Source organism: Poecilia reticulata, chromosome 7 (assembly GCF_904066995.2).
Source record: "Poecilia reticulata chromosome 7, P_reticulata-male-v2, whole genome shotgun sequence".
In the NCBI taxonomy this organism is placed as follows: domain Eukaryota; kingdom Metazoa; phylum Chordata; class Actinopteri; order Cyprinodontiformes; family Poeciliidae; genus Poecilia; species Poecilia reticulata.
Window position 1 is genome coordinate 7,899,580 of NC_088836.1, and position 20,499 is coordinate 7,920,078.

Below are 20,499 nucleotides of genomic sequence, written 5' to 3' on the forward strand. Positions count from 1 at the left end.
CACTCTTCAGATTTTTATTTTTAAGACAAAAAAATATGATAAACTACTTTACTTTGAATATAACTTCCACTTTACAAGTGTTTTTTTTTCTGACAGATAAAATCCCAGTAAAACACAGTGACGTTTGTGGTTGCAATGTGATAAAATGTAAAAAAATAAAATAAAAAGATAAAGGGGCTGTGAATACGTTTCTGTACACATCTGCATCAACAATGCATGCTGTAGCTGCTGGTAGTCATAAATCAAGTTAATCTGCAGAGAAGCGGCGTCATTATTCCTCATGCTTGATGAATTACGCCTTGCTCCGAAAAGGAAAGCCCAGCTTAAATTATAGCTCAAACATCCAACAACTGAAGTTAGAATCCTCCTGGTGAAAGAGCCAACCAGTGACCTTAGTTTCCTCTGCCTCAGTCTGCGTGCAGCAGCATCAATAATCTCATGTGGAGCTGGCTTTTTGACTTTCAAATGATGAAAAAAATTATCTTCTTAAATTCAAAGGAGCGTCTTCCTCGAATGTTTCCTCCCAGCATTCCATTCCAGTCCCGATTCATCAATCCAAAGGACGTGTCGCTTGCTTCAAGTGGGGCGGTGCAATTAGATTTAGACAAAAGAAGAAGGAAGAGAGATGAGAGAGTTAGTTTTGTCACATTGGCTGCTCTATGGAGGCTGAAAAGTGCTGAGACAGATTGTTTTTGCTTATGATGCTGTAATTTTCAGCTGTTGGCACTTTTAATAAACCCTATAATTTAAAAATCTCTAGTATCAGTGAATTGGAAAACTTGGGGAATGTTACTTTTATGGAAATGTGAAAAACCTAAAGCTCATCTCAGGAGGCTGAAAATAAGGAAGCAGCCGGTCCAGCTCTTGCTACAGTAAAAAAAAAAAACACCTCAAAGAGATTGAGTCATATTATTTCAGGTTAAACATACTCACAAGCTGATATAACTTTTAAAAAGGTTTTCATCACTTACATACAGTTGAACACAGGTGTTTATGATAGATTAAGTCTCCATGGACTAAAATGTGATGAGAATTTTGAGCTTTTAATTACATCTTTCAGGGTAGAATAGTTTAAAAGTAGCCACCAGCATTTAAATTCACTTGGACTTCACTGAAAGTCTTAAAGGACCCAAATTATACATAAAGGCTAAAATATATACATTTGTTCACAAATATCTTCTAATAAGTGGTGATGAAAGCTCAGAAATCTCAATGTGTCATTGCAGCTCATGGCAGCATAAAAAAGTATTTGCTTGACAAAACTCAATCATTACTAAGAACCGGGGGGGAGAGGGGGGGCCGGTCAAGGAGTGTTTAGGGGACATTTCCTAAACTAGAAAATTTCAAAAGGGGCCTGCCAAAGTGTGTGTGGTTTTCTGACCCAAATGTTAGGCTGTGATGAAAACTCAGGTCTAGCAAGCCTGAAGTGTGACCATTAAAGCATAAAACAATTTACAAAACAGATTGTTTATGTTATTCCTTGTTATATTTATAGAATTAGCAACAATGCAATGGTTAATTAAAAGGTTATCTGTAACATGTGGGCTATCACTAGCATACTGACTAACATTGACTTACTTTGTCTACTGTGTAAACAGCAGTGCATGTGCCAAAATTAGCTCAAATACTGAGATTATCTAAAATTCTGTCAATGGCATGTGGGCTATCGCTGGCATGTTCACTAACATTGACTTACTTCATTCAGTAAGGTAGTAAGATATAAATAGTAGCTAAAATGCTAATGTTAGCACAAGGGCTACTGCTACTGCAGGCACCAATAACTGCAGACGTTCAACGGTTTGAAATAATAGGTAAGCCTGCACTTTCTTAATGCGTCAGCACTTTGACAAGGTCTGAAAAAATCTGTGAAGAAAGGAAAATAGTGAGGATGATGGCAAATAGCATCAAGCAAGGCAAGAACTGCAAACTTGTACAACCCAGTGCTACTGTCGGTCTCCATATCAAAACCAGTTTTATATTCTCATGAATCAAGAAGATTCAGATCAAGACAGAAGCAAAACCAACATTTTCAAGCTCGACTTACCTTCACAGCGACAAGCAGAAAACCTTCAAGTTTCATCACTGGATGGTAAATATGTTTTATGCTGTCATGGTGATGCTTTTCAAACCCAAGACTAACCCTAACTGTACAGACTGTTTAAGCATGGTGATGGTAACATCATGCTTTGGGACAGTTTTGCTGCCTCTGGTAATGGTAAATTAAACAAGGACAATAGAGTAATAAAGGGAGTCTGTTTCAAAATGTCTCCAGTTTACCTGCAAAAAAAACCCGCTAGATAATTGAAACTTGAACATAAACATGTTTTCCACTAGGAAAGTGAGTCCAAACACCAATAAAACTGGCTTTAGAACAAATAAAGCCAGCCGACTTTAACATTCGGGAATGAATTACCAAAGTCCTGACGTCAACCTTGTTAAAACTCAAGTTCATTTGAGGACGCCAACCAATTTGAATTTACTCTTCTACTTCTGATAAGAGTGGTGAACTATCCAGTCAGAAAGAATTTTGCTAGTTTGTTGAGGATGACAAAAAACAGACGGCTTTGCTTCCTAATCGGGCGTGGTTGTGGGTGTGTGTGCTTGAGCGCATGTATACTTTGCTTGGGATGAATTACTAAGATGGTTTTTATTCATATAGATTGTCTATGTTATGGCTTAAAGTGGAACACTAAACATTCTGTCCATGCAATCACTGAAATCAGGTTCCTGTAAATATCTTCTACTTACCTGTGTTTGTGTGTGTACCCAAGCTAAATGCATGTTGATTTTACTCTTTTGCTTTATAGCTTCATAAAGCTGCACCTGAATGCTACTGTGTAATCTGCAGTTACTCTGAAGTGAAAGTACACCCTCTGTCAACTCTTTACTTTTATGATATAAGTGACTTGGTGTTTAACAGGTTCTATAAAGAGACGGCACTTCAAATTCAGAATTAGACATAAATAATGGTGTGGTTCTAATTCCCTACAGTTGCCGCATCCTTGCAGGGAATGAAAGATTGCTGCAAAGTCAATGATTCAGATGGCTTTCCCTTGATAATACTTTTAGCATCTACATGTTCAATGTGTGGCTGTTGTATAAGAGTTAAACTAGACAGTATATCTGAATCTGGCTTTTTGTTTGAACTGCTCTGCAAGAAATAACCAGACGTAGCTTGTGCTTTATTGGGGTCTGTGTGACTGATATATATTGTGTCTCAGATAGCATTACTGTCTTGTGAAATAAACCAAGTTGAAATTGAACTGAAAATACAGAACGTTTTTCTGGATTCTGTTCATTACTCTGTTAAGGATGTAGCTAATAAGTGCTAAAATAAACACAAGGCTTTATTGGTCGATCACACAACTGATGTGATCAACTAACTCTTTGCGCTCAGAAGTGGGATTTTCCAAATTCCCATTTAGAAATAAAACAAGAGCAGCCTTTGTAGACGGAATCCCAACTCTCCGAGCATCCAGGAGGTTAGCATCCAGTTTGACTGACATGAACTTACAACGTAACGAACCTGTTTAATGGGACCTCTGGCAGCTGGAATCTCTTTAGACCAGTGGCATACTCAGTTATATAAAATGTCTATTTGCAAGATGTTTATGTTGTGTTTAAATTGAAAGATTAAAGAGAATTATATGGCTTTGGCTTGCAATGCTAACAGTAGCTAGCGCAACAACACTTAGCAAATCCTAGTGTTTTGTGACTTACAACTACTGCAGCTCCTCATATGTTAGAACATAAACACAGCAACAAATTTCTTGACATGTTCTCAAAAACACAGGTTTAACATTTGTCCATAAAACATTCAGCTGAAGGATTTTAGTCTTTATTGTTTATTAGGTAATATATGAATGTGTTAGTCATATATAAACTTTGTGTGCCTCCCCTGTCTCAGTGACCTTAGTTGGAGCTGGCTGAACAGTGTTGGGTTTCCTGTTGACCTCAACTTACCAACAGCGCCTCCTGGTTTTCAGCCAGCGCTTGCTTGGCCAGGTAGCGCTCTCGCTTGATCTTCAGCTCCAAGGACTCAGGGACGTCGGGTACGATCCAGTCAATGGCTCGCAGAACAAAAAATACCACATGCTGTGTTGAAGGAAAAAAAGAAAGAAGTCAACAAGATGGTTCCCTTTACACTGAGGGAGAATGAAATCATTTCTAACCTCTGAACTGACTACTGGAAATGATCTGTTTTAACTAGAAGACAAACTTACAGGAACATGATGCAACTGAAGAAACCCAGAGTTTTAAGCTAAACATAAGTGGATTTCAAGTGTCTCCATTCTAACCTCAAATGCAATGATAAAACCAAGTCGCACAGCGAGGAGTTCCCAGTAGAAGAGCGTATACATTCCATCATTGTCTCTGAATGCTTTATATCTGGAAATAAATAAAGCACAGTCAACGCAGAGCATGTACAGCAGCAGAGCAAGAAAACACAACAGATTCAATTTGGAACACGACCTACACTGCCCTCTACTGGTCAAGTCTAGGATTTCAAAAAAAGCAAAAGAAAAAATGCAACTTTTGCAATGAACAGAAATATAATTAAACACATAATCCTGATTCAGTTAAACATTTACATTCAAATGAACTCAACAATATTTGCTCTCAACAACAATAAAACATTATTAGTTGTTCAATGATTTATTCACATTCAAATCAATCAGATTAAGTCGACGGGCCCATAATCTGTCAGTCATAAAATACCAACGCGGGATAATCTCCAAAAATCAAATCAAGTTAAGTGCTAAAACCAAATACTCTGAATAAATGTTACTACGGTGGTTATGAAAGAAAAATGACATTCTTAAGTGAGTGTCTTCATTCATGTTTTAGTAAATAAATCTTGAGTTAACAAATCGAACAAAAATGACCAACAAAAACCGCAAAGGTAAAATGCCACAGAGAGTATATCTTCCCTCCAGCTTTTGTAAAGAGTAATTGCCACTGACACGGCAAGACATTCAGACTCACCCCAATGTTTACCTTAGCTAAAATAAATAAATGAGAAAAATAATGCTGAAACTATTTATACACTTCTCTAAAACACACAGAAATGTAGAAAACTTTCTGAATTTATTTATTTGCACTGTTTTTGAGAAGCTTTGACTTATAAATCCAATGTTGCCACTATACCTGCACAGAGGGTAGTCAGTGTAGTTGAGTGGTGCGTAGGCCAAGGTGAAGTTAACATATCCATTGAGATCATTGCTGAATTTGTACTGGTAGAGCAGGCGTGGTAAAAAATCTGACGTGAAGGCGATCAGAAAGGCCTGAGAAAATAAAAGCATCACAATTTTGTCAAACACATATTCATCTTAGTGATAACCATGCATCGTCTTGTAAAGGCATAACTACAGATCTACTGACGTTGGCAATGACAGACAGATGAGACAAGGCTTCTAAGATGTTGAACCAAACTCCGATGTTTTGAGCCCGCTCGGCCACCGGTCGGCGGTACTCGCACACAAACTTGTGGGCGTCGAGGCGGATCTCCACCCAGTTGTTCAGGAGGGCGAAGAGCGGCGCCAGGGGGAACGCTGCTACGAAGATTGTGATGAACCCAAACTGGAGGACTGGAGGACAGGGAGACAGTTTTATTTACACTGAGCAGCCAAACATAAAATGACAACTAATGCCCTCCAGGATTATGGACCCTGCTGGTGAAGATGAGTTCAAAGACCTTAAAATAAAGAGGCTTGGTGACTTGCTAACTGTAGATCTGGTGAAATTAAGGAGATTGTCTGTCTTCTTGCAGGCGTTTAATAAATTATGAGGATCAACTCATAACTTCCTGTTTTTCCTATTTTTAATGGCTTGGTATGAAAAAGAGGCCTCTGTGTCACATCATGATTATGCCCAAGAGAAACAGACAGTCATGGGTTATATATCGATTCTTTTATAAACAACCTAATCAGCTACACTACTATTAGGTAGTGTAGCTGATAGTAGCTACACTGTCACTTCCTGCTAGAGAGCCCCCTGGTGGTTGAAGAAAAATCCACAGAAAAGTCACAACGGGCTACAATCCGCATGGTTCAAAGCTTAGGAAAAAAGTAGCAGCTTATAGTCCAGAAAATACGGTACCGTAGGTGAAATTGTATAATTTCCACGGAACATCTGACGATCACTCGCGGCACACTAGTGTGCCGCGGAACAGTGGTTGAAAAACACTGCCCTATATTACATATATAGTCATTCTTATCAAAGTGTCTTGAATAGGAATCAAATAAACACAAAAATGTATTTTTTATTATATTTTACATTTCTTATTTCAAATTGTACTTAACATGTAGACTTCAAAAATACACGAACAGTGCCACAACACTGTAGCGTTGTGTAGCTAGCCTTCATAGCGGGGCTGAACCCTGGTATTACACCAAGCACTATAGCTAATATTAGCTGGTATCATACAGTTCACCGGCGGTGGTAACATTCATGCATCACTAATTCTCTTGTTTTAATGTAAAATGCTCTGTACCTACTGCCATCTAGAGATAATAAAATTACATGATTACGCCGTTTCTCCTCTTGTAATCTGGGCTTCTTTGACCAGGATGAATTTTGTTGGACAATGTTTTTTTCACTTTTGTCCAAAGAGACCTTAGGCCTCACATCCATTTCTCTCTGTGGGCTTTCGTCATTCATCATTATTGAGCTGAGCTAAAACTTCCAAATGAATCTCGTGTTGACTGGCTTGTTAACTGATTTGTGTTAACTTATCAGAGAATAACTACAGCAAAGACACTTAAAGATGGCATTATTTGCAGATAATTAATTCATTTTCAAACAATTTTTTAAGACCAATTACTGTATTTTCCGGACTATGAGTGCACCATACTATAAACCACACCTTCAAATTTTTTGAACCTCCCCCACCCCTGGAAACTTACTTATATCAGCCTCACCGGGCTACAGGCCGCTGGTATCTCTGCCGCTCTCGGTTTCCCATAAGAACCCAGCAGAGGGCAGCAGAGGGTTGCGTAATAATAACTGCTGGATATATTAAGGACGCAGTTCTCCATCTCCAAAACCGGTTTTGTTCACGCCGAGTTTACGTGCAGCAGCTCTATTTCCCTCCTGTAGTCCCAGATTGATACTCCTCAACTTAGAAGCTGCATCATATGAGTTTGAAAACATTTCTCCGTCATTGAACAAGCATGTGCTTGTTCTAAACGAAAATTAGCGCATTCTTCTTTGATTTACAATTTTGACTTCCAATGATTCACTTCCTGCTAAAGAGCCCCCTGGTTGATGAAGAAAAATCCTCAGAAAAGCTGCACCAGGCTACAAGCTGCATGGTTCAAAGTGTATATTTTCCGGTTTATAGTCCGGAAAATACGGTAGGTGAAATTGGATAATTTCCACGGCACACCTGATGATCACTCATGGTACACTAGTGTGCCGCGGCACAGTGGTTGAAAAACACTGCTATAGATTATGAACTACTCTCCTTATAAACTCAGGTTTAAAAACTCCGGAAATTGTTCTATACCTTCAACCCATTTCCTTTCATATCGACCAGCTGTGCCGATAAGCGAGAAGGGCTTTCTATTAATAACATCTTTATTGATCTGGGAATTGATCCAAAAAAGAACCAGTTCTTATCTAATTACCCATTTCCAGATATTCCTCAAACAGGCCCCCACATGGCACCAACTTATAGTCTTCCTCCCAGCGTCGAGGCTCGTCCTGCTCATCATCTCCCAACACGCTGGCCAAGGTTCTTTTCTGCCGCCAGGCTTTTACTTTGCTGCATACAAGGAATAATAGATGGGTTAACATGTAGGTAATCATTTATCAGTTGGACTGCATGTAAAGAAAAGCAATGTCAGTGTAAACGAACACGATAATGTTTTTAGAAACCACATAGATATGAATTCAGCTTGATCTAACATACGGTATGATGAACTCCTGGATGTTGTTGATCAGCTGCTTCCCCACCATTATGATGAAGAGTTGTTCAGCCAGCTCAATGAGGCAACCGCCAGGACCACACTGAAATCACAAGGCGCACAGAAACCACTCAATGCAGCGACACAGGAAGACAGTGCGACGCACTTCAAGAATTCATATTAAAAAAGCACCAACATCTTCGTTTCTCATCCCAAACAAGGTTCCATAGTTTGTAGGGTAACCCACAAACCTGAACACACAGAGACAAAAAGAGAACCGCTTATATTTCTAGAGGAATGAACATTTCATCAAGCGTTTCACGTGACTGGGCCCTATCTTACCTTCCCTTAAAGAAAGCCACGTAGAAGGGAGACGAGTAGAAGTTGACAAACTGGAAGATGAACACTTTGAGGGTGAAAGCGTTGTCATGCTGGGTTTGGGTTCTGTGCATCTCTGCAATGTGAGCACAGAGGAATGCAGTGATGAAGTCGAAGAAATGTAAAAAGGTTTAAGGGGAATTGCTGAATACTGTATCTGAACAAGGCATCTAGCAGATTTCACTCTAACAAAAGCCAACCTTTAAAATAATGAATTTGGTGTTTTCATCATTTAGTGAAAAAAAAACAACAACAAAGAAACAGAATGTTATCTTTCAGCTTACATTTCCTTGCAGACAAATGCATTGCCAAGCGTTTACAGCTCAGTTGTTTTCTAATTCTGCATCGACTCTTACCCCATTTGGTGAGCTGCTCCGCTAAGGCCGTATAAACCTGACCCATTACCAGAATGAAGCCCAGGTTCACAATGCTGCTGCAGATGTTAGCTATGGTTCCAGCCTGAAGAGGAAATTACGTTGGCACTAGTGTTTACAACATATTTTAAATCAAACAAATGAATCTGACATGTTCTGCGTAGATCTGACATACCTCTGTACGCAGCACAGGGCTCCCGCTCTGGTACATCATGACGCTGATGACTCCTCGACACATGACCACCGTCACCAGGAAGATTATCACCACACACAGCTGAGGAGACATTATGTTGCAGAGGAATTGTTTTGGTTAAAAAACAACTGTTCAGAAAGTGCATTTTATCTACCATGATGGTTCACAGCCAGAAAGTTGACTGTGCCGAACTCTGAGGTTTTTATTAATGGTGGAGCTGCTTGTTTTTTATTTTTAATTTTTTTCCCATTGTCCCAGTTCTCTTTAGAAGAATGTAGGAACAATGACAAAGATAATCAGATCATCTTTAGTTCAATGTGGCTGTCACCTCAATTCTTTATACCTCTACTTATCTTCACTGAATAGAGACAACTCCACTGTCCTGAAACTTTCTATACTTACATAATGTTTTCTAGTATATTTAATTAACAAAAACACTTATGCTAACACTTATGATTAACTAACTGAAGTCAGATCACCAAAACGCTCAATGTCAATGACGTTGTTTTTAAAAAATATTGGTATCTGCGATATTATTCCTGAATTTACTCGGAATAAGATCAATACCAAAATTCTCAGTATTGCACACCTCTACATTTTTGTTTAGTAAGAAGTCATCAGACACAACTCACCATCAGGACGATGACCATGGAGCCAGTGAACATGCGAGACAGTCTCGTCTTCTCTGGAAAGTACGGCTCTTTGACTCCAGTCACTGGATTCTCCTCCACAGTTGGGGCCGTGGCGGCAAACTCAGGACGGGGACGTTCCTGAGAGGACACAGCAGGTCAGGTTTCTATACAGCAACGTTTTGTTAGTGTGTATTCTCTAAAGGAAAAGATACTGTTGAAGATATTAACGTCAGGAAATAGATGGAACAAGTTTTTAAATACTAATCATTTTCTTACGGTACTCCACCACAACATCTTTCAGTCTTTCCATTTGCAGGAACTATGACAATAAAACAGCGTGGAGATGCTCATGCTAATGTAACAAATAACCTCCTCCTCATGGAAGTCCATGCAGTCCCAGTGATGGGCCAGAGTAGCCATCTTGCGCTTCCAGAACTCCAGAAAGGTCACGGCCCAGAAGGACATGAAGACGCTGAAGAACACGGTACCGGGGTGGTCAAACAGGTAGCCAAGCTGCAGCACGGAACGGCAAGGGACAGGTTTAAGCTCTGAGCTTGTTCATGTTGTGACTCTAAACTGAGCTTCACAGCAATTAGAGGAGCAAATATAGCTTACCTTCGCCATGGTGCAGATATCAGACATGTTCCAAGCATCACATGTTTTACAAAGGGGGCACATCGGATACTTCGCACCACTGTTACAAATGTCCTCCCTGTTGACAGTCCCAAATAATATTCAAAAATGTACATCACTCTGCCTTAAAATTGGAATAAAACACACCATAGTTTGCCATCGAGTGAGGAAATGTGAAAATACTGCAAGTTTGCAAAGCTCTGCTATGGTTTGGTAAATTTACCCTTTCGATGTGCCTCGCTTAATTCGAAAATAAGTGTTGAAGATTCTAGAAAGGTTTATTTTCCTGGAAATCCCAGCATTCCTCTGAGGAAAGCTATAACATGCTTTTTTCCTCAGAGGATCAATGCTAATCTCACTTCTGTACACTAGGTGCTCGACTGCAGCTGGTGCCAAATATTGACCTCAACAGCTTCAGAAGTAGAAAATCTATCAACTTCTGTGCACGAACAAATCTTTCTTGACAGAAATTGTGGTCACATCATCGCCTCAGCTAAATTGATAATCGTTGCTAATCATCTCTAAACGTTGCTTCATATAAAGCCGCTCTGCTCTGTGTTGCAGTGAAGCATGTGTAGTGTTTCCTGTGGTACTCTGTGTGCTTTTCATTGAAGACTCACGCTGGTGTGTTGGTGTCCATGGACATGACTCCTGACACAAAAACCAGTGTTCCCACTATGGCCGCCGGCAGCAGCCAGGCTGTGTAGAAACCTGCAGGGACAGCAGAGCTCCATTAGAGTGCAGCTCTCAGTTGATGCAGGGAGAGGAAATGAAACTGAGCAGCTGCTCCCAGGTTGACGCTGCGCCGCTAGAGACGCTTTTAATAGTTTAACTGTCCGAAACACATCCGCATGTTTTCTGCTGATGCTGCACTGGTACTGTTGTTCATCTATTCCTATGAAACATACTTCCACCTGCTGTATGTTTGCTCAACAGTGTCTGCCAGACAGCTGCTGCAGTAGGCTACAAGCTCAAATTCATTTTATTTATTCACTTAGTTCAGCAGTGTCGTCCCCTCAAGGTTTTAAAAAGAGTTATTTCAGTTCATCAGTTGAAGGAAAAAGTTTATTAAAAGTTTATTAATTGACACATTTCATTTTGCTTTAAAAAGTTCGCAGCTTTTACGTTTTGAGCAGAAGAGAGATCACAAGGAGAAGCAGAAATAAAGAGTGATAAAGGTAGCTCAGCAGAAAGGGACTGGTTCATTATGACACAAAATAATTTAGCAACACTAATACGGTGCAATGTAGTTTTAACATTCCTAAATATTGGTGCCCCATCTGAGGCCATTTGAAGTGAGCTTGCTTAGATACTTTAAGAGGATAAAGTTTTCATCTGTGGTGTGTGTGTTTCAGTAAAAATTGTATACAATCTCCAAATATTACAATTAAATAACAAAAGTAGAAAGTTTTTACCATTGACTGTCTTTGTGCTTCTGATTAATATCATGAAAAGGAGATAAAACGGCACATAAATCAAGTGCCTGAACTTTAATTAAATCTTCTTGGGATATTTATGTATATTTATATTAAGACATTTTTATTTTTTATAGATTTAATTATTTATTTATTGGGTTTACATTACGCTTATGTCAGGCAGGATGCTCCAATGGTTCTTGGCGATGCAAATGCCTTGGAATTAGCAATAAGATGTCTAAATAAATACTTCACTTTAAAGGTGCAGTATGTAACCTTTATAAAAATGTTTTTACTTTGTACAAGAGGCCGGTCTTAGTGCTGTCAATTACTGTCTGTGTGGCACTGCTAGGCTGTGCTAGCTGCTACAATGCAGCCGTTGTGAATGCGCAGGCTTAGTTAGCATGGCCGCCAACCAATGGTGGAGAAAGTACGCAAAAAATGTACTCAAGTAAAAGTACAAATATACAGACAAAAATGTACTCAAGTAAAAGTACCACATTAACATTTTACTTAAATAAAAGTATAAAAGTCCTGGCTTTTAAAAATACCTAAGTATTAAAAGTAGAAGTACTTGCTGATTAATACCTAATTGCTAATATCATTAAGTGTACCGATTGTATTTAATTTTAATAAATCAGTAATGTGCCATTTTAATGAACAGTGCCACAGATAAAGCATGTTTTTATTGTGTTTACTCTGTAACATAGTTGAGACTTCGACATTTGATTTTATGCATCATAATTTCAGGGATGGAAACATCTGGTCTCCTGTCCTAACAGCATGAACTTCACTTATTTTTGCCACTAGTGGCATTTATTTTGAAAGAAATCCAACTGGCAGGGGAGGACGTGGAACTAAGGAGCCACGTAGCAGAGTTGTATCTAGACCACCGAACCCGAGACCAGACCAAGACCAACACCCTGCGCTACATAACACAATAAAATTAAGTTTACCTATCAAAATTGCTTCTCAAATTGATCTGAAAGATCCACATTCCCATAAAAACACCTAGTTATTAAATACTAAAAGCTGAAATAAATTGAACCAGTATCAATTCAAACTCTTCTTTATTTTGCTTTGTTTCCATCTCTGTGTCCCTTCTGAGAAGGGACACAGAGGCCCTTCTCAGAAGGGACACAGAGGCCCTTCTCAGAAGGGCCTCTGTGTCATGAGGCCCTTCTGAGAATGACTTTATGATGTCATAGAGTCCATGACATCAGTTAATTCTCTGATCAGTTAACACAAATCAGTTAACAAGCCAGTCAACACGAGATTCAATAATGATGAATGACGAAAGCCCACAGAGAGAAATGGATGTGAGGCCTAAGGTCTCTTTTTGGACAAAAGTGAAAAAAACGTTGTCCAACAAAATTCATCCTGGTCAAAGAAGCCCAGATTACAAGAGGAGAAACTTTCTCAGTAAACTTCTGTGGGAAGTGATTGAAAAGGCTGCAGATGGACCAACTCTGCATCTTGTCAGACACACCTTTGAGGAACAGCATAGCAAAATTGTGATCTTGCTTTTGAGAAAAACTGGAGAATTAAATGTGGACGTACTCTCAGAGGTGTCAGAAGAGCTAAGTGAATGGATTTTCCAGAGTATTGCGAGAGATGCATTCCACTTTGCCAGTGGACTGCATTTAATTGCACTACTGGATTACCCTGAAGGACATGAAGTAATTGTGGAAAAATTCAAAAAGCACCTAGAAAATCCTGTTCCTTAAAAGAAAATGTTAACATCTACAAAAAGAAAGTTCAGAAAGACATTTTTTCCTACTGAGGACTGGTACGCAGATGAAAACTGCCTGAGTGAGGATTATACTCAGGCAGCCATGGACCCTGAACAATTTTTGAGGGACGCAAACAGGATGGGTTTCAGACGTGGAACAGAGGACGAAAGGAGAGTTATGGTGGAAAATATTCTTTGGAGATTGATTTATAAGTCTAGTAACAGATCTATGCGGCTTACAAAAGGAAGCACACCAAACCTGTCCAGAGAAAGCTTGCTCCAAAAATCTGGAAAGAAGTCAAAGACATAGATTTTGTCTTTTTTGAGAAAATGGAAACAAAACACTGCTGAGACATCTTGCAACTTCTCTGTGGCAATGAAGATGCAGTTAGAGAACTGCTATTCAAGATGATAAAAAGCAACAACCCAATTGTTATTTACAAAGTTGTGCAGTGCTTTAGAAGAACCCAGGCACGATCGCGGAAAATCATTCTCCGAGAAAGCTTTCTTCAAAAAGCATGGGGGCTCATCAAACAGGCTACATGTTGTGGAGACGCTTCAGACAAAGAAGAGAGGCAAGAACCCACCAAGAGTGGACCGAACGTAGTGTTTAGTCCACGCTTAGCTGGGCCTCTAAAGGCCTCTGAGCAGACCAAAGTCTGCTCAGAGGTCGGTACTGACTTGGAGGAGTCAGGGCCGGTCTCCGAGACAGGACCTGCCTCCGAGTCAGGACCCGCCTCCGGGACAGTACTTGCCTCCGAGACAGGACCCGCCTCCGAGTCGGGACCAGCCTCCGAGACGGGACCCGCCTCCGAGACGAGACCCGCCTCCGAGTCGGGACCCGCCTCCGAGAAGGTACTCGCCTCCGAGACAGGACCCGCATATGTTAAAGGACCTGCCTCTGAGTCGGGACCCGCCTCCGAGTCTGGACCCTCCTCCGAGTCTGGACCCGCCTCCGAGACAGGACAGGCATCCGAGTCTGGACCCGCCTCCGAGACAGGATCCAAGTCCGAGTCTGTACCCGCCTCCGAGACAGGACCTGCCTCCGAGTTTGGACCTGCCTCCAAGTCTGGACCCGCCTCCGAGTCTGGACCTGCCTCCGAGACAGGACCCGCCTCCAAGTCTGGACCTGCCTCTGAGACAGGACCCGCCTCCGAGTCTGGACCTGCTTCCGAGACAGGACCCGCCTCAGAGTCTGGACCCGCCTCTGAGTCAGGACCCGCCTCCTAGTCTGGACCCGCTTCCGAGACAGGACCCGCCTCTGAGTCAGGACCCGCCTCTGAGTCAGGACCCCCCTCCGAGTCTGGACCCGCTTCTGAGACAGGACCCGCCTCTGAGACAGGACCCGCCTCTGAGACAGGACCCGCCTCTGAGTCAGGACCCACCTCCGAGTCAGGACCCGCCTGCAAGACAGGACTCACCTCCGAGAAAGGACCCGCCTCCAAGTTTGGACTCACCTCCGAGAAAGGACCCGCCTCCAAGTTTGGACCCACCTCTGAGTCAGGACCCGCCTCCGAGACAGGACCGGCATCCGAGTCTGGACCCGCCTCCGAGACGGGACCCGCCTCTGAGACAGGACCAGCCTCCGAGTCTGGACCAGCCTCCGAGACAGGACCCGCCTTTGAGTCTGGACCCGCCTCCAAGTTTGGACCCGCCTGAGTCAGGACCCGCCTCTGAGACAGAACCGGCATCCAAGTCTGGACCTGCCTCCGAGTCTGGACCCGCCTCCAAGTCTGGACCCGCCTCCGAGACAGGACCTTCCTCTGAGTCAGGACCCACCTCCGAGTCAGGACCAGCCTCCAAGACAGGACTCACCTCCGAGAAAGGACCCGCCTCCGAGTCTTGACCCGCCTCCGAGACAGGACCCGCCTCAGAGTGAAAACCCGCCTCCCAGACACGACCCGCCTCTGAGTGAGGACCTGCCTCTGAGTCAGGATTTGTCTCCGAGTCTTGACCTGCCTCAGAGTGAGTCAGGACCTGCCTCCGAGTCAGGACCCGCCTCCGAGACAGGACCCGCCTCTGAGACAGTACCCGCTTCTGAGTCCTCATGCCTAACGGTGTTTTCAAGGTTTTTTTCACCAACGGAGTGACACGTTGTCAGAAGTGTCAAAACTGGATGTGTTTCTTCAGCAGAACTTCACAACTTACGGGACTCAATGATCATGGTCTTAAGAGTGCGTACAAGTTTTCAATCTGAGAATACCGGAAACCTTTAGTCATCCACTGTAACTGTCAGAGCAAGGTCGGTAGAGCGTACCGAAGAGTCATAATGGGGGGCCGAAGGAACGGTGGCGGCCTGGGGGGGCTAGAGTATAATTAGAAGGGGTTCGAAGAAGAAGGAACGAAGGTGGGGGGCTGACGTATCGTTAGAGGGTTGGGGGTGTGGGGGAAGCGAAGAAGGAGGGCGCGAAGGAGAGACATTGAGGGGGGGCTAGTGTACCATTAGAAGTGTGAGGGGTCAAAGAGGGTGGGGCCGGTGTAGCGTAAAAATTTCCGCCAGCGCCCCCTGCCGTCCTCTGAACGCCCCCCGGGGGGCGTTACTGCCCACGTTGAGAACCGCTACTTTAGCGGGAACACTAACATGCAAGTCTTGACCGGTCCGCGATAATAAAATGGTTGGGGACCACTGGTCTAGACCACCAAACCCAAGACCAAATCAAGACCAAGACCAGCACCCCGTGCTTCATGACACAATCAAATTAAGTTTACCTATCAAAATTGCTTCTCAAATTGATCAGAAAGATCCACATTCCCATAAAAACACCTAGTTATTAAATACTAAGAGCTGAAATAAATTTAACCAGTATCAATTCAAACTCTTCTTTATTCTGCTTTGTTTTGTCTCCTACCATCCCTAAAAAATAACACCCTGGGCGGTTGCCCATATCGCCAATGTCAGAAACCACAACTGTCTGCACCATTAAACATAACAATTAACGGTAAACAACCCTCAACTATGAACAGTGTCCAAGGCGCAATAAGCAAGAAGTAACTGAACAGAAGGAGCACCGTGACTGTTCTCAACCTCCCTCCTGCTGCAACATGACAGGTGACAATGAGCATGCTCTGCGTTCTTATGTTCTTGTTTTATATATTCACCAATTAAATATATTTATATGAAATAATAGCTACTGCAGTGTACGCAGAGCATTACAACACAGAACGTCTCTCTGTGAGGCTTCAGTCCTATCAACCTTAGTAAAGATCCGTCCAGGAGAATCGGATCGTTCCTGAATGTCATATCATTATATTGCAGACTTTGGTCACAGCGTTGTCCCATATATGCGACACCTCAGTCAACACCTCCACACAATAATTCAGCCAACTTTTTCTCATTGCAGATGCAACATGTGTCTATGTACAGCTAGCTTTGCTAGCATCACGTCCACATAGCTTACCTTTCTTTAAAGCTTCCTTTCCAAGTGACGCTAAAAGTTGGACGAAGTCCCCACCGCCTGTGAAAGCGAAGCGCTGCTGATTTTACATGTCGCCATATCTTATGATTTATGCAGCGCTATTATATAACTGACGATCAAACAGAAATCTTCTCCCGCTCAGAGGAAACCACTGCGGAGCTCCGTGTGAGAGTAAATGTGGAGCCGATGGGTGACAACAGACGTAAGTCACTTTATTGCTTGGATTTTACGGCGCCACCTTAAGTCCCTCAACTTCACATTTTAACGGGAAAAAAGCGCAGTGCGACTTTGATGTAACGAGTAACGCGACGGTTTTGTAGAAATGTAGAGAAGTAGAAAGTACAGATACTTACTGTAAAATGTAGTGGAGTAAAAGTAGAAAGTATCCATTATTAAATCTACTTAAGTAAAGTACAGATACACGAAAAATGTACTTAAGTACAGTAACGAAGTACTGCCGCCAATTATGGCGGACACACGGTTTTCCCAAAACATTAAGTTGTTTCTCCGCCATTAGCACATTTAGCAACAAGTACAGGACTGAGAGCGCTAAGACCCTCCTCCTGGCTCTGATTGGATGTTTTTAGTCAGGAGCGGTTCCTTAGATGGCTACAGTAGCTCAGGGAGGAGGTGCAAGAGACCAATCTTTTCACAATTCATACCATATTGTCCCAACATGGTGACAATTTTAAGGAATATGTCAAAAAAATAAATAAATAATAAACACATTTTTGTAAAATTTACTTCCTGCACCTTTAAGTTACATTCTTCACTCTGAAAATGGAGCTTTAACAAGCAGTGGCGCAACTACACATTATTCAGGTGGATGCGAAAGTATAAATCGGCGCCCCTCCCGCCCAGGCGACGATACGTGAAGGGTAAAACTCGCTACATTTACCTCGTTATGTGCGCGAGGTGAAGTGTATGAGAAAACGTCATCGGCGCGCCGCCCCCTCTAGACGGGATTTTGGCTCCCCCTCTGGTGCTGCGCCCCTATGCGTTGCATACCCTGCATACCCACTTTTTGCGCCACTGCTAACAAGTATACAGAGCAACTCAGGTATTTCCAAAAATAAGAATGATTTCATACCTAGCCAAGCAAAGTAGAGGGCAATCTTCTCTCCAAAGTACTCCCTAATGTGATCTAGTGGTTGGTACTTGAACCATTTGCACCAGCGAGCCCAGTAGTAGTGCAGGACCTGCCTCTGGTTGAGCTCGTCAGGATGGATCTTGTGGCTCGGAAGCTTGAAAGGACCCTGTTGCAAGGCAGAAAACGAGGTTGATTAGAGAGGGAAAAACAGCTAAAGCAAACATTACCCAGCAGATAACAATCCTTCACCTCATGCAGAGGATAAGCTGCCGTGTAGGCCCTTTCATTTACCAGTCTGTCCACGCCAACCTCCGTCCTCTTTCTTTTGCCGTACACCGTCCGAGCTAGAATCTCATAAACCTACGTTAAGACACAAAACTTCATCTGTGGGATGAGGGAAACACAACCATCCCAAAACAAACACCGCTTTGTGGTAACAGGAGTGTTACTTACAACTTGGTGTCTCTGAGTATTAGTGAAGTAGCCGTCTTGGTCTCCGGAGCCGAGGAATCTACATAAAAGCAATTCATTCATAAACATGCAGACACTGGGTCTGAATCTGATGTGCTCGGGGGTCGCTGATGTCAAGTGGAACTCACCTGTTCATCTTTGACTTGCGGAAGGCACAGGTGTAATAGTCCAGCGGCCTGTTTGGCACCGATTCCATCATTATGTTGGGTACGCAGAGTCTTTTTAGAACCACAGAAGATGTGTTTAGGTCCAGGTGTTGCTGGGCCTGGAAATCACGAGAGACTTAACGATTTGCTTTTTTTGTGGCGATATAGGTCTTAAATTCCATTCATAGTGCTCTTACATGGGTCTTTAAAAAGTCTTAAATGTGAGTTAGTGAAGCTTACAGAAACCCTGGGAAAGGTTAAGGGGATATAAAGAGTTTTGGGAGGCAGTACATTTAATAAAAAGACAAGTTTTATCTTTCTTATAGTAGCTTCTCTCTGTAGCAAATGAATGTGTGCTCCACAGCAATAGGGATTAATATGAATTTGCTTCCAAAAAAGGGACACAGATATTTAAATGGTCCTGTTAAATGCTGACCTGCAGTGGAGCTCGGAGGCAAAGCTCCTCAGCGTAGTAAACCAACACGTCCCAGGGGGCGCTGACTTTAAGAAAATGTATGGTTTTCTTTTCATTTGCAGATTCCTCCTGAACGGAGAGAGCGGAAAGAGAAAAGCTGGTGAGTGACGTTAAAGGAAATTTATTGTGACCGTCCTCTTGGACTAACAAAATAAACAGCAGCACCTTTTCCAGTAGCAGTCCGGCAGCCTGGAGGTTCTGGACAAACTTGTCCCTCCACTCTGCCAGCTGTGCAGACTCCCCATCCTCACAGCTCCCGTTGCGTTTCCCCTTCCCTCGCTGCTTGCCCCGTGACCGGATCTCCCACACCAGCACAAAATCTGAAAGCCAACATTAAACTCTAAAATCATGAACTGAAAGCCAAAACAAGATTCAAAACAACACGGGTGGTGATGCGTACCAATTTTAGTTCGCCCATCTCTGAAGTAGTTGCCCATTTTGGAGACCGCTTGGTTATCTCTTGTGATGCAGTGCAAATGAATCGGATCATCACCGTGGACGTGGCACTTTGAAGCTGCGGCTGAAGACTGAGAAGGAACGTCGTTTGGCCAGTATGAAAAACATTTAACTTGCAGTGTTAAGTCATTTATTAACATTTTGTCAACTTAAAACCTCAAACTGTAACATATTTTCCTGGAGTCTTATGTGTTATATCAACACAAAGTAGCTTACAACTGCAACATGTAAAAAAAAATAACAATAATCCTGGCTTTTTTTCTGCCTCTGTATCGAGCTCCCTCCTCTCTAGAGTCACCTTTTGCTGCAGTTACAGCAGAGAGTCTTCGGGATCCGTCTCTGCCAGCTTTGCGCAGCAAGAGACTGAAATTGTCACGTTTTGCCACGGATTCTCAACCGAACTTGAGTCTGGACTTTCACTGGGTTATTCTGAGACAAATGTATTTTTATCTTAAATATCCTATTGCAGTGCTGGAGCTGAGCTCATTGTTTTTGTCCAGCTGGAAAGTAAAACCTCTACCCCCAAATCTTGAAGCAATCAATTAATCTATCAATTATTCTGACGATTAATCAGATAATTAAAAAAAATATTGGGATATTGTGCTGGTTTTTCATTTGACCACTTTGGGTCTTTGCTATGCAAGAATTAGAAATACATTAAAAGTATGAAATAAACAATTACATTTTTTTAAATAAACATTTTATTGCCTAAAAACCATTCAGCAAATGGCCTATATATTGAGTATGTATACCCCAGTTAAAAATTAATGGATTCCTAAGTTAGTTGATGATTGTTTCAATAATAATTCAACACTATTAATCCAATTAATTGTTTCAGCCCTAATGATGGTCTCATGACTCTCCTGACATGCCAGTAGCTCAATTTCTGCTGATGACAGCCTCATTTGCTTTTGCCGCTCCTCTTCATTTCTGTCTGGCTCTACGGTTTGAAAGCCGGGCAGAGAGACGTTGAGAGACTTTTAACCATGTCCTACATCCTGTGTTTATCTCCATTCTTCCCATAGCATACTGCTGTCAACACCATGTTTGACAGGTAGAGAGTTCAGATTTGGTCTCTTTAGCGTGAAGCATTTTTGGTGTGTTTTTTAAAAACAGTACTTCTTATGACTTTTTTGTTAGACCTCCTTCATAGAGATCTGATGCGTTGAGTAAATGATCAA

At 42.1% G+C, this 20,499-nt stretch overlaps 1 protein-coding gene across 2 annotated transcripts in view; it reads right to left on the reverse strand.

Moving 5' to 3' along the window:
• Positions 1–20,499, reverse strand: part of ano11 (anoctamin 11) — a 21,763-nt gene continuing 1,264 nt past the window's right edge. Inside the window, exons 3-24 of one of the 2 annotated variants that reach the window (XM_081608772.1) lie at positions 19,263–19,389; positions 19,028–19,182; positions 18,824–18,931; positions 18,370–18,506; positions 18,224–18,281; positions 18,020–18,130; positions 17,771–17,936; positions 10,738–10,828; positions 10,100–10,196; positions 9,854–9,997; positions 9,485–9,622; positions 8,835–8,933; positions 8,642–8,744; positions 8,250–8,361; positions 8,104–8,158; positions 7,913–8,010; positions 7,629–7,765; positions 5,383–5,588; positions 5,149–5,285; positions 4,299–4,389; positions 3,964–4,095; positions 1–574 (exon numbers count right to left, since the gene is read on the reverse strand). In XM_081608772.1, coding sequence (XP_081464898.1) covers positions 551–574; positions 3,964–4,095; positions 4,299–4,389; positions 5,149–5,285; positions 5,383–5,588; positions 7,629–7,765; positions 7,913–8,010; positions 8,104–8,158; positions 8,250–8,361; positions 8,642–8,744; positions 8,835–8,933; positions 9,485–9,622; positions 9,854–9,997; positions 10,100–10,196; positions 10,738–10,828; positions 17,771–17,936; positions 18,020–18,130; positions 18,224–18,281; positions 18,370–18,506; positions 18,824–18,931; positions 19,028–19,182; positions 19,263–19,389 — 2,526 coding nt within the window. In that variant the 3' untranslated portion in view covers positions 1–550. Of the gene's footprint in view, positions 575–3,963; positions 4,096–4,223; positions 4,390–5,148; positions 5,286–5,382; positions 5,589–7,628; positions 7,766–7,912; positions 8,011–8,103; positions 8,159–8,249; positions 8,362–8,641; positions 8,745–8,834; positions 8,934–9,484; positions 9,623–9,853; positions 9,998–10,099; positions 10,197–10,737; positions 10,829–17,770; positions 17,937–18,019; positions 18,131–18,223; positions 18,282–18,369; positions 18,507–18,823; positions 18,932–19,027; positions 19,183–19,262; positions 19,390–20,499 lie in introns of those variants that run through there. The other variant, XM_081608773.1, reaches the window with a different exon arrangement.